This window comes from Furipterus horrens, unplaced genomic scaffold, assembly GCF_987537825.1.
Source record: "Furipterus horrens unplaced genomic scaffold, mFurHor1.1.pri manual_scaffold_7, whole genome shotgun sequence".
In the NCBI taxonomy this organism is placed as follows: Eukaryota; Metazoa; Chordata; class Mammalia; order Chiroptera; family Furipteridae; genus Furipterus; species Furipterus horrens.
In genome coordinates this window covers 6084098-6098467 of record NW_028327177.1, presented here as the reverse complement: position 1 = coordinate 6098467, position 14370 = coordinate 6084098, and the positions used below count along the sequence as shown (strand labels likewise).

The 14370-nt window shown below is 48.5% G+C and overlaps 1 protein-coding gene across 2 annotated transcripts in view; it reads right to left on the bottom strand.

Moving 5' to 3' along the window:
• ADCY8 (adenylate cyclase 8) overlaps positions 1-14370 on the bottom strand; it is a 157786-nt gene that overhangs the window by 30572 nt on the left and 112844 nt on the right. For both annotated transcript variants that reach the window (XM_090283353.1, XM_090283354.1), the window contains 2 exons: positions 5910-6111; positions 3792-3881 (listed from right to left, as the gene is read on the bottom strand). In XM_090283353.1, coding sequence (XP_090139479.1) covers positions 3792-3881; positions 5910-6111 — 292 coding nt within the window. The remainder of the gene's footprint in view (positions 1-3791; positions 3882-5909; positions 6112-14370) is intronic.

Sequence of the window (14370 nt, the reverse complement as noted above, 5' to 3'; positions counted from 1 at the left end):
AAGTCTATATAATGTCATTTGTTCTTAAAACAATTTATAAATTTGAAGGGCGGGGAAGAATATTCCAGTTAAATAAACACATTATAGAAAGGGCGGAATGTGAGTACTAAGATGATGCCGTAGGGTATGTGAAATGGCAGGAAGTAATCTGAAGGGATTGGGTCCTCCAAAGAATGCGTTTTGAAGAAGGGAGGTTTGAAGGTTGGGTCAGACCTGAAAACAGGGGAAAGAAATGGGAGAAAGCACCAGGATGCAAAGACAGGTAATTACACCTCCATGGAGAACTGGCCCTCAGGGCCCCTTGAAAACCATAGGCAGCTCTGAATGCTCTTGCAAATATAATTCACTGTTTATCCGAATGTGCCAGAGCATATAGTAAAGGACCTTGATTCTAAAATGCAGGTCTTCCTCTCAAACCGCCTGGGAACTACATTCAGGTGTTTGAGACAATGACATGGTGGGCTTCTGCGTGTGATTTGCAATCATTTTGCAAACCTATGACTCTTCCCTCCACTAGGCTCTTCCCCAATTGTAGTTGGGATGTAGCTTTCTTCACTGTCAGTTCGTGTGTCTTCACTCTCCTTTGGGTCATTGGCAAGCCCCAGTTCAGAACTCAATTCTACTTTCCACCACATAGGATAACAACCTCTTATGTTTCTAGCACATCCTCCAGTTTAATGACATGTCTTTGAACCGAATGTCATTTCTCATGGGGTGAGGCAAAGAGGTCAGGGACTCAGATGAGGAAACCAATGCTCAGAGAGATGCAGGGACTGGCTTGGGGACACAGACCTGTGAAGGGTGGGAAAGGATGTGCAGATTAATCCTCTAGAAGGTCTGCATGTCTGATTCCTTCTCATCTGCTAGACAAATCCTTAGGGAACCACAGTCATAGGATCAGGCTGGCAAATGATGGGGCAAACTGGGTTGTCATGGTAGCTGGTGATGGGAATAGTCCAGCTCCCCATCTTTTAGACAGTGGGATTCCTCCATCGGAGGGGTGTGAGTAGCTGGCAGACTGTGAAGAGCCAGACGGTAAATGAGCTTGGCTTAGTGGGCCCCATCATCCCTGTTGTGCCTACTCAGCTCTGCTCTTGTACCATAAAAGTAGCCACAGAAAATGGGTAAGAAATGAGTGTGACTGTGCCCTAATAAAATTTTATTTATAAAACAGGGAGTTGGCAAAGTGTGACCTACGGGCATTATTTGCTGACCCCTGACCAAGATGATCCTTCGGTTGTAGGAGGAAAATGTAAAACCCTGATTCATTGATTTTTTATCTCGCTTTTTAAGATTCTCTTTTTTGAGTATGTTTCTTCATGCACACGATAGGTTGGCACACTGGTACAGGTAGGTGACTTAGAGTAAACACATATTGGCAATGCAGGCTGAAAAGTTGTTCACTAGAAATAATCCATAAATCACAGCTGACATTTAATGAGCAGGTGCCTTGTGCCAGGTGTTGCTCTAAACACTCTACAGGTATAAATTCACTTAATCCTCACAACTGCTGCCCATGAGGAAGCTACTATTTTCACCTTCATTTACGGATAAGGAAACTGAGGCACAGAGAAGAAACTACGTGATCCAAAAAGCTTACCCACCACTTTCATAGGCCTAGCAAGTCCATGAGCGCTGTCGTCCTGAGTTTGGGAGTTCAGGTGTGGGGCCCAGGGTATACAGTGTTGATTTAGAAGGATGTAGAGGCCCACATTAAATAGTTTGTGAACATCTACTTCATGTCAGACATCATGTGACAAACTCAACATTTGCTAGCACATCGAGGTAGTCACCATGAGAACGTGAGAGTTCTTAGCTCCACAATAGCCATGAGAAGGAGGTATTGATATTCTCTTTCCCCCTTTACAGATGAGGAAGCTGAGGTTCAGAGAGGGTCAGAATTGATTCAAGATTTCCACTGCTAGCAAGGGGAGGGGCTCAATGGGGAGAGAAATCCAGCTCTCACTCTCTGGGTCTTGGCTAGCTCACTGCCGCTTGGGTCTCTCCTCAGGCCCTCCAAACTGAGACGTTCTTGGGGAGCTGGTGTCCCACAGAGGCCAGAAAATCGGCGCTCACTCATTACTCGGTAGGAGGAAGTCCCAGAGCATGGGGTCTGTCCCAGGCAGCCCTGGACTTCCTGAAGAAGAGTCTAGTTCCTCCCTAGGCACTGAGCCTAGGCTCAAGAATAAGCCGGGTCTGGTTTGCACTGCAGTGCCAGGTCTTGAAAACTGCAGTAGGAAGAGAAGGATGGAAAGAAGGAAGAACGGAAAGGAGCGAGGAAGAATGGGAGTCACGCGGGAGTGGCACTGAGTGGCACTGAAGAAGTCACTTTCTAAGCCTTTGTTCATTGTCTGTAAAGGGGAGATGGCCACAGCTCTACCCCAGACATTTTGAGGACTTGGTGCCCTGATGCATATCAAGAAGAGAGGTGCTCTATGCCTGAGGGTGAGGGGGAGGCTTTCTCTCCTTTTTAGGTATTTCTAGACCAATCCTGGGGCCTAGGTGAAACAACAAAGAACCTGCCCTCCGCTCATGTGTTGGAGAGGGTCTTAGAGAACAAGAGTCCACCCAGCGTCCTCGGGCTATGGCATTGGCTGGGGTCTGCTGGGACGTCCCAGCTGCCCTCCGTCCTGACCCAGAACTTCTATCCCGATGTATAAAGGTCTGGGCCAGGACTAGGAGAGCGTTGGCTTGTCCTTTTCCTGCCCCTGTAGGCTGACACTAAGGCCAGGGCCAGACCAGTGCCTCTTTCACCAAGAGCAAAGGTCAGACTTACGTTATGACAGTGGGTGGGTGTTCTGCTGGGACATGTCCTGACCCTGTAGTGCTCCACGCACGTCCTCTGCCTCTTTGGCTTAAGTTTAGTTTTTTCAGCATTTGTGAGTCTTGAGCTTCGTTTCTCCCTCCCTTTCCTCCTATTTTCCTTCCTTCCTCTTCTGCCTCTCCTTCCTTCCTTCCTTCCTTCTTTCCTTCCTTCCTCCTTCCTTCCTTCCTTCCTTCCTTCCTTCCTTCTTTCCTTTCCTCCTTCCTGCCTCTCCTTCCTTCCTTCCTCCTTCCTTCCCTCCTTCCTTCCTTCCTCCTTCCTTCCTTCCTTCCTTCCTTCCTTCCTTCCTTCCTTCCTTCCTTCCTTCTTTCCTTTCCTCTTTCCTGCCTCTCCTTCCTTCCTTCCTCCTTCCTTCCTTCCTTCCTTCCTTCCTTCTTTCCTTTCCTCCTTCCTTCCTTCTTTCCTTCCTTCCTTCCTTCCTTCCTTCCTTCCTTCCTTCCTTCCTTCCTTCCTTCCTTCCTTCCTTCCTCCCTCCCTCCTTTTTCTCCTACCTTCTCTGCTCCTTTCTGTCCATCTCGCCATCCTTCCACTATCCATCTTTACTTCTTTATCTCTTTCCAGCACTCCTTTCCCCGTGCAGCAAACACCCCAGAGCAGTAACTCTATCCTTTGTCCTCTCTTCCCGACAAGGGCACTTTCTGCTTTAGGACTTGAAGATGAGTTGGTAGGAATGAACTGGGGAGGAGGAGACAAAGGGAAAGAAGAAAAGGGGTGGAGGGGAGGAAGAAGGGAGAGAGCAATGGGGAAAGGGCCGCAACGGGAAAGAGCGGCAGAGGAGGGAACAGGGAGTAGAAAGGGGGAAAGAGAAGACACAGGAGAGGGGGAGCAGCAGAGAGAGGGAAGGAGAAAGGAGGAGGAAGAGGCGGAAGGAGGGAACAGGCCTGAGTGCTTTCTGAGGCCCTCCAGTCTGCAGCTGGTAGAGAGACCTGGGCCCGAGTCTTGCCCAGGGGGGCTTGTGAATAAATACCTCTGGGTAGGAGCAGATATCTGTAAACACAGCTGAGGAATTGAAAGTCAGGTTCTTCAAGGGTATCGACTTGTCAAAATCACACCACAGCTGTGGATTGGAAAAAAAAAAAAAAGAACAACAAAAAAACACAGGAACAACAAAGTCAGTGTGAGTGCTGGGAACGGAGTCGTGCGCCCCCCTCAGCGCTGGGCTTCGGCAACAGCCGGCGGCAGACCGGGCACCGAGGGGTTCGCTTCGGAAGGGTAGTGCCAGCTGGGATCTCCTCTCTCCCTTTAAAGGAAGTCCTGGCTCAGAACAAGTGCAGGGGAGCCGGTGAGAAACCAGGGGAGCCGGCGGGTCTGGCCCAGCATGGAGGGTCCCCGGCGTGGGCGTAGGAGCTCAGAAGAGAGAGCAGACAAATGGCAGGAGGGAAGGCCTGGGCGTGCTCACAGCCTGTGTCTGCCTCATCAGCTGGCAGGGTCTGAGGGACCTGAGGGTGGGGGGCAACTCCAAATTGCTGCGGGAGACGTTCGTGGCTCTCAGAAAAGAACAGCTACCATTGGCTGGATGCCTCCTCTGTGCCAGACACTTCATAACAAAAAAAAAACCAAAACCAAACCAAACAACACTTCACAATCACCTTGTGATGTTGCCATTATTTTTATCCCCATTTTACAACTGAAAAATATGAAACTCAGAAGTAACTTGTCCAGGGCCACCGAGCTGAGAAGTGGTGGAGCTGAGATTTGAACTCAGGTCTATCTGACTCCAACACCTCTGGACCTCCTCCCACACTGCTATGGCATGGCTGGCCCCAGAGGTAACCCTGACCTAGAGCCATTCAGCTTATTGACAAATTCTGCACCCGAGAAATACCTGACTCATCAAGATACGATCCTGGCTACAACTCTGAACACTGCGATCAATGATCCTATACACTTCCACGTTCAAGCGCCATAATCACTAAAATATTCATGTGATGATGAATTTAATTAGACTACAATTTCCCTTTTTCTTGCCCCATAGAGTCCTTCACTTCAAGGCAGACTATAGAACTTGAGCAACGTAGACTCTAAGTAATTACTGGGCCAATTTGTACCATCAATTTTAAGTAGTACAAGCCTGCAAAGCAAGCCTGACAATTGTGGGAGTGCACGCACTGGGTTGCTGAACACTTAGAGACCCTTCTTCAGACCCCAGGGGCATGGTAATGGTTTCAGTCACCAGATAACACCTCAACTAGCTTCTCTCAATGTGCCAAGTTCAAAACCTGGAATCCGATAAACCACTCCTAAACTGCACTAGGTTCCCAAGTCAGGGACAACACCGACTATTGGTATATGCACAGAAAACGCCTACAGCTACCAGATTACCATTCTAGAGAAATCGTTAAAACATGGATGACCAAATTAAAAACAATGATACAAATGGCAGTTGGAGATTCATTGGCATTCAATGTTTCACATCCAGTAGGAACTTTTAGAAAGTCATAGGCAAGATACTCAATAATCCTGAAATGCAGTTTCCTCACCCATTCCATGGGCACAGGAATACCTACCTGTAGCCCACAGTAGATGCTCAATAAATGACAGCTAGTTGTTTGCATCCCCGCACTCCCATTCCCAGAGATACAATTTAGCAGATGAGAGTGAGCATGAGTCATGGAGTCAGACAGACCTTTAACAAGTTATTTCATGTCTCTGAGCCTCAGTTTCCTCAGCCATAAAGTGGGGATAATGAGACTTACCTCACGGGATTTCTGTGAGGATTAAATAGGAAAAACGCGTACAGCTCCCCCTTCAGTGCATGGCACACAGCAGGTGAGTACTTAGTAAGTGCTAACTTTTTTCCCACTGCAGGTGGTTAGCCAGTGATGCGACAGAGACTTAAGGGAGTTTAGAGCTCCTTTGCAGCAAATAAGCTCTCCCACTGGGCAAAAGACAACTTGCTCCCGGTAAAATGCACCGTTCTGACAGTAGCCACATCTTCGTGCTCTGTCCCTAAGCTTGGGGCCGGACCAGGCACGCAAAGATAGCGGGGACCGAGGACGGCAGTGCAAGCAGCTGCGACTCTGTAAACTCTGGACCCCTGAGAGCACCATGGGAAGCAGAGGGTGGCTGCGATGGGCATGCTTACGATATTCAGGATGGCCCCCAGGAAGTTAATCAGGATGGAGGTGAAGATGATGACATTCCGGGCCAGGTAGGTTTCATTGATCCAACAGCAGGTTTTTCGGAGGACGAGGGGCAGACACTTGTAATCCTCTGCCGTGGTGATGAGGACCAGGGTGGAGTGCAGCATGATCAGGACGGAAAACTGGATGGCCATCGGCATCACCCTGCAGGGGACAGAGAACGCCGGGTCATGGGCTCTGACTGTCCGATTCCCCACGCACTGGCCATGCCATCCATCGCGCCTACGATGGCCTTCCCCTCCCTCTAGGTTCCCGTAACTCCCCTAAATCCCTGTTTGTTGAGGAGAAGACCTATTGCAGGAGCCACTTCTTATGGCAGCTGTTCCCAACCGAGGAACCTTGCAGTGGACATTGAATATTGGCTCGATGTGTTGCTCCTGTCCAGCTTGTTCACTTTTTTTATCATTCATCTTCCTCACTAGGCCAATGGCTGCCAAGGCTACGCAACACTGGACTTTTATCTCAAAACGCTGGCTGTGGTGGGGCAGGGAGTGGGGGTGGGGAGGTCGCGTCACATGCCCTTTGCCCTTCCCGGCTGCCCCGCGAGACGAGGGGCCAATTCCCAGGCTGCTGTGTCCCTGCGATGTGAGGCAGCCGTGGAGAATACAAATGCTCTGTTATAAGCTTTGGCAGAAGGCCCACTGGAAAGCTGCCTGGCTCTGTGGCCACCACTGCCCCCCGGATGAAGCCTACGTAGGACCTTGATTGGCTGCCCTTGGCTCTCCCTGCTGCCTTTTCTCCCTTCTCTCTCATCTCTGTCTGCCTCTGCTTTCTCCCACCATGCCGGTGCCCCCCACTCTCCTGGCGGAGGGTCCTGCTCATCCTCCAAGGCTCCTCTGTTCTCTGGATTCCTCCATGACACCTGGCAAAGGGCTGAGAACACAGAAATTGCTCAATAAACACTCACTGACTTAGCTCCTTGCAGGGGGAGGAGACTGTTCCTCCCCTCACCGGCCTTCACGAGGAGGAGAATTCCTACCCATCCTCGCAGCCCCTCTGTCTACCCCTTTGCTGCCCCCTCATTCTTCACAAAGGACAAGGTCACTGTTAAATGTCAGTGTTTATGCGAAATTCAGATGCTTGTCCTCTCCTCCTCCTACACCCATTGGGACAGCCGGGAAGCTGCAGCCTTGATCTTCCCCATGGGAAGGAGCCTGCCCATCTCTTCCCAAACAAGGAAGCACAGGTGTCCCCAGGAAGTCCCCATTGCACCTGCCCAGGCCTCCCTCATTCTTTGGTACTGGGGGGAGGGGGTGGGGCCTCGTATTGACCTTCCTCGTCATCACAGCAGTGAGACCCCACCCTGGTGTTGGAGGGCAGAGTGGGGAGGCAGGCAGAGACCCAAGATTCAGAGTAAACACCACGTGCTCTGCTGATCTTGAACGCATTCCGTATTCCAGCTTTTACCATAGTTTTGCTTAAGCAAAGCAACGATTTTCTTGGAACTTTATAAAATGGATGTTTTGTTGCCTGCTTAGCTATTCTGCTTTTGTGTATACCTTTGGTGTGGTGTCAGGGTCTACAGGAGGGCTGTGGGGGAAGATTTGCATAGGGAACCACCTGAATGAGCCCTTAACATAGTTTTATGTGATCAGCACTTCCTTCTGGGTTTGCTGCAAAAAAGGAAAGGGAGGTGCTATGGACTGAATGTTTGTGTCCCCCCAAATTTGCATGTTGAATCCCAGGCTTTTGAGAGGTGATTAGATCATGAGGGTGGAGCCCTCCTGAATGGGGTTAGTGCCCTTGTGAGGGACCCCAGAGAGCTTCCTCATCCCTTCTGCATGTGAGGAAGGTGCAGACAGCCGTGTGTGAACCAGGAAGAGAGACCTCGTCAAACACTGAATCGGCCAGCACCTTGATCTTGGACTTCCAGCCTCCAGATCTTTGAGAAATCAATTTCTAGTGTTTATAAGCTACCCAGTCGATAGTATTTCTTTTCTTTTCTTTTTGTAGTAACAGCAGCCTGAACCAGCTAAGACAGGAGGTGAAAGGCAGGCGTGCAGTCCCATGGCAAGGGCAAAGCCTTGGGCGAGGTACCTTACTTTTCTGAGTATCAGTTTTTTTTAATGCTCATCTCTTAAAGGGAGGTTCAGACGTTAAAGTAATATAGCAGTGAAATGTTTAGCACATAATAAGAACTCAAAGAACTGCTGCTCTCTTTCTCTATTCGTGGAGAAATTTAGGAACCTGAAGGTGTTTTCAAGACCTATGGGAAGAGGATTAATTACAAGACAGGCTTTCTAAGCAAGGCACCGGCACGGCATATAAAAGTCCTCAGGAAATCTCTGCTGCAGCTCCTCAGCATCCATTTAGTTCTGCACACAGACATTATAGCATCAGATGGTTGTTTTTATCTAATTATAGAGCTCCTCAGGCGTCCAGGGGTTCTGCACTGGCTTTGCATTGTTGGGGTACACAGGAGGCAAGGCAACCTTTCATTTCTGAAATCAAGTCTGAAAAAGAACGACGAGGGATTTGCCAACAGCTCTCCCCAAGTGCTTTCTAGACATTAAGTTCTAATTACTCTCTGCGGTCTGTCTTGAAACGGGGTCTGGGTTAGTATCAGGGCTGGGTGTTTGCTGGGAGGCAGGGAGCGGTGGGGATGAGCAAACGTCCAATAGGAGCTTGTGGTGCCACAGGAAACAGAGACTCAGACCACTTGGATGGTGATGCTTGTCCCACCCTTCAGTATCTGCAGGGCCCGGGAGGCCAAGAGGGCATTCATCCTATTAGCAACCCTGAGAGGAAGGCATCCTTAGCCACTTCAACAGACAAAAAAGGCTGTGGCTCAGAAAAGGGATTGGAACCAGATTTTATCAAAATGGGGATGGCTCGCTTAATGCTGACGTCCACCTGGGAAGCTGGCGCTGTTATTCCCATTTTATAGATGAGGAAACTGAGGCTCCAGAGTACATACATACCACTAGTAAGATGCACATAAAATGAGATCCAGTGCCTTTTCCTTTCTTTCTTTCTTTTTTCCTCCTCCTCTGTCCTACCCTCCCTCTTTCCCTCCCTCCCTCCCTCCATTCCTTCCTTCCTTCCTTCCTTTTCTTTTCCCTGCTCTTGCTCAGTTCCCCTCTCCCTTTCTCCTTCCCTTCTTGCCTCTCTCTCCCTCCCTCCCTGTGTCCCCATCTCTCTCTTCACCATTGATGCAGGCTTAGAAATATTGTTGTGACCACAGAAGGCATCTTCTAGTCTTTCCTCAGTTTACCCTCTGGGAGGGGAACATCTGCGTGCGTGTAGAAGTGAAAGGAAGGAGCCCAGCCAGCACCGTCTCCCTTTGCCAGGGCCCATTACTTTTTCGTCGGGGGCCGGGAGTTAGCCGTGGCCGTGTGCGCAGAGCGGCTCACCCGCTGTCAGGTCCGCGACAGAAGAGAGACGCGTGAAAGGCGCCCACCATCTGTTCCGTCGCCGAGGCTCAGTCAGAAGCGAAATGAGTTGGAGACGATACAAGTCCACACCAAAGGAGGCTGTGCTGTGTTTGGGGCAGATGGGCCACGCCATTCCCACAACATGTGGCCTGTCTGGTCAGAGCTCAGCTTTGAACTTTCTTCATTGTCAGGTTTTTCTCTTCACTGAGCCAGTGAGGTTGGGGCGCTGGCTGGTATTTCAGTTACAGGCTTCAGCGGACACCCCAGAGTCAGAGACTCCATCTGGCCAGCTGCTGGGCGAGGGTCCAGGTCTGTTCCCCGCGAAACTAGAAGTCTGGCAGCAAGGCTGGCGTCATGCCACTGGGGAAGGAAACCTGCCCAGGCCAGCGGGGGAATGCCAGGCTCCCTTCCCACGGGCACGGTGGCCCCTCTGGTCCCAAGGCCAAATCTAGACTCTCCCCGCACGCTGAGCTCCTCTCCCTCTCTCACCCCCCACAGCCAGCCAGTCCTGGGGCTGCCAGCTCTCTCTCCTAAATATCCGGCAGACTCTTCCTCTTGGACCCACAGCACTGCCACTCTCTTGTCCTTGTTCTTTCTTGCCTGCAGGTTTGCGATCGCCTCCTAATCGGTCTTCCTAAACGTACGTCTCACCCCCTCTTGTCCATTTTCCATATCCAGTGTGATCCTTCTAAGCACAGACCTGATCACATCGCTTCTTTGGTTAAATGTTTCAATACCATCTTCTCTTCTAGCCAGTCACAGTTCCTCAAGACGTGCAAACCACTGTCCTCCGGAACGCTCCGTTCCCAGTCCTCCCCGCTCCCCTCCTTCTCTGTCCTCTCCCATGACCTGGAAGGCACCCTCAGAAAGCAGCTCTGATGTCAGGGCCACCTCCTCTGGGGCTCCTGCCCTGATCCCTCTGCCTCGCCTCCCTCCCAAATGTCCCACCCCACCTTACACTCTCCCTACCAGAAGTCATTATGCTACAATAGCGTTTTTCAGTTAACTGTTCCCCCACCAGAATGTAAGCTCTCTAGTGGCAGGAGCCGTGGCTGGATGTCTCCTTGCCCAGCAAAGACGGGCCCATAGTAGGTGCTCAGAGGAAGCTTGTTGGGAGTGTCAGCACCTCCCAGGAGTCCAGAGAGGGTGCATCCGAGACAGTCACATCCTTTTCGGCTCCCATGTCCCCACTGGCAGGGTTGAAGAGGAGACTCCAGGCAGTTTGGGTGAATCTAGCTAAAACCCACCAACACTTACAGCTCACCACCCTGAGACCATCCCTTTTCAATCACCCTAGTCCCCCGCCAGGGCTCTTGGGTAGTCAGGAAACCCACTCCCTTATGGCACTCCCTGGTACCCTGTCTTCATTTGTTCGTTGGCATAGCATATACAAACCTTTGCACACAGCATGTACATATCTACATGCAGAGCACAGAGATAACTACATACATAGTGTTTACATAGCTACCTGTATAACATGGACATATCCACATATGTATCTGCATGACCTTCATAGCTTATAAGTAGCTACATATACCCTATAGCATATAAAATTAGACATATGTAGGTATTTAAACTATTTTTTGTCTCCTTCCACTAGATTGTAAGGTCAGGGAGGGTAGGATTTGTTGGTGTTATTGTTCTGCGGTGCGTTTTTTGGGGGCCTTTTCTTTTAGTGATGTGTTCCCAGCATGTAGAACAGGTGTGGCTCCCAGTAAGCATTCAGTGGCTGTTTCTCAGCCCACATACGGCAGAGGGACACACGTCTTCCTCGTCTCTCTCTCTCTCTTACTAAAAACTTTTTTTAAATTGTAAAATAAAGAGAAAATTCAGAATATCACACAAAAGTATAGTTTAATTAGTTATTATTAATTATATGATGTCTGTGTTTGTAACAACCACTCCGTTCCTGAAATAGAACTTTGTAGGGCATTTCAACGGCCCACCTGTGTCCCAGTCCCAGTCCCAAACCTCTCTCCTATCCCCAATTAATCACTTTCCATGTCTTTACAGTTTTATCATCTGTTTGTAGATGCTATAATTTAGACACTATAATTTTGCTCATTTTTGTTATATTTGATTTGTTTTTTAAGTCTTTAAAAGTATCTACAGGTTCTCTCTTTATCTCTTGATTTTCTTTATAATCTATCTGTTGAAGATTGTGTGCCTTTTGACCTGTAGCATTTCCCACCATCTGGATTTTACTTTCGCACACTCGTTGCACCTCTGTGGTCCTTCAGGAGTCCCTGCAAACTGGGAACTGGATTCGAGGCCTGACCAGACTTAGGTCTGATCCCGTGAGAAGACCAGGAACCTGTGGAGTTCTTCCACCAGGAGAGATGGCTGACTCTCCTCCTTGTGCTGATATACATCCTCTCCTGCTCACTTCCTGGAGCCATTAAGTCCTTGAGAGTTGGAAACTAATATTTTAATCCCATGATATCTTTTAAATTTATAGCTTGAATAATTTTATGATTTCTCCATTCAGCTACTATCTGGTCATCTTATGACATAGTTCCTGCAGGGAAGACAAAAAATATTTGTTTCTTTCCCTTTTTTAGTTGTTTCCAAGGTAACCAATTAGTTCCCTATCATCCACCCGGAAACTCCCAAAGTTAAAAGTATTTGCTGGGTTTTGGTCAAGTGTTTTAACAATTATCCATACTGAAGATCAAATTATTCCATCTTTGGACAGTGGGAGCTTCCTCAGTGTGGCTTCTGAGTCCTTTGGACATGACTAATACGCTTGCTAGCTTCCTTGCTTTCTGGCGGGACAGGATGTTCCGGGCTTATCTTGTATCCCATCCCAGCCCTAGAATCACACATTTCTCAAACATTAAAAAAATAAAAACAGAGATATGTCACCTCAAGACCACAATCTGGCCCCTAGTTTTATGCTTGTGTGTACTGGGTTGTACGTTCTCTCTAGAACTTTCCATATTTATGTTTCCAGTTGAATACCACCTTCCATTTAGCGTCAGGTCTCCTTAGGCTTTTTCTTGCTGTGAAAGTTTCTCCGATTTCTTTTTGATTTTAAAAATATTCTTCCTGTCCATCTTCTCTCTCTTGAAAGGTGTTATTGCTGTGTTTATGTGTTCTAAGTTTCCTCTTTTTAAGTCTTTACTTCTGAAATGCATCTTTCTTTTATTTTTATTTCCTTCCTGACCTCTCTTACCAAATGTTTAAGTTTTCCTAGTTCTGATTTACATTATTATTTCATGTCTTGAATCACATTAAGTGCTTAGCTCCTTTCAAAATAGGCTAAATTTTTTTTAATATAAACAACTTTAAATTTATTTTTTAACAAGGTTACTTTACTTTATTTTTTATTTTATTTATCTGTTTTTAGAGAGAGGGGAAAGGAGAAAGAGAGGGAGAGAAACATCACTGTGTGGTTGCCTCTCACGCACCCCCAACTGGGGACCTGACATGCAACCTAGTCATGTGCCCTGACTGGGAATCGAACCAGCGACACTTGGTTCGCAGGCCGACACTTAAATTTTTGACATATGATGTAGGCCTATCTTTTTGAGTGCTTTCATTGATTATAAGGCTATAAATCAAGTTTTTACTCTTTTTTTGTAGTAATAATTTACTATGAGATTGTCAGCAGTACATTTTGTTGCAAATTTTTGTGTTAAATTAACTTTGCTGAACTATTTGAAAGAAGTGGGATGCAGGAGAGTTTATGTTTTAACTTCATGCAGTCCTTTTTTCCAGTTGCATGTTGTGCCCAAAACATGATGGCTAGAGTCCCTCCCCACTTCTTCCTGGACTTTCTCTTTTCCTCTTCTCTGTTGTCCTCACTGTGAGGAATCTGGACTCCACTCCCACAGCTCCTGCCGGGGTCCTGCCCTGGGAGGGAGAGGGCGCCGGTCAGTGTCAGCAGGTCACAGTGTTGTGACGGTTTCCCTCTTCAGGCCTCACTGTGGACCTTGGCACTCACTTGATGCTGGGTTGGGCGACACCCTCCCACTCCTGGTGCTTTTCCAGTTTCTCCCATGGCACCTCCCAGTGACCATCTACGGGCTATAATGGGGCTCCTTTGTTTCCAGCTATGACGGACGCCTACTGGCTTCTTTGTGATTCCTCCCACGCAGACACTGGATATCACACCAATCTTGGGGCTATTGGGAGACTTGCTACCCACTTCCATTTGGAATTTGTGGGGCCATCACACCACCTGCTTTTATTCTAAATACAGTCCATGAGCTTTTTGGTTTTGCTAGCTAACTGCTCAGATACGTGGGCACTTGGGGAGACCCAGACGCACACCACCGCGGCCACGGTCTCCCCGGAATGCTCGCTCCTTCCCATAACCCTGCTGACCTAGAAAAGGCCCAGCATTGCTGTGCCCCAAGCGTTAGTTAACTTGAGCATCTTTCTTTCACAGAATCATGCTATTACCCTGCTCAAAACTCTTCTAGGCCTCCTTCCTGCTCCCAGGGTCAACTCTAAGTTCCTTAAAGTTGCACGGTGGATGTTGAACTTCTGCTGGTCCACTCCTTCCTCAGCCAAGGTGCCCCCCAGCTGCTGGTGCAGATCCTTTACCCTAAACTCAACCACTGACTCACTGTTCCGCACACACAAGGTCTTTCCCATCTCTGTTCCTTCGTCAGCGCTGTTTTCTAAACTAGGATTACTCTTCCACTCATTGTCTCTCTCTGGTACTCAGCTCAAGACATCACCTTTCCTGCAAACTTGGCCGTAAACCACCCAGTCAAAATGAATCACTGATTTGGGGACAGAGCAGCTACATAGTTATAAGGCACAGAACTCTGTCTCTGCATCTGATTCCCAGTTCAGCCATCACGTAGACACATGACCTTGAATAAATCCTCACCTACAAAATGGGAATTAGAATGCTGCCTCCCTCGCGAGTTATGTCTGAGGCTTTACTGAGACAACCACACAAAAGGCAGGGTCCTTTCCTGGCCTGAGGAGAGGGATCAGTAATGGGGAGCTATTACGGATCTCTCTCTCTCCCACTGAGCGATATCTTAGAGGATGCGGACCTCCTCTTGAAAAA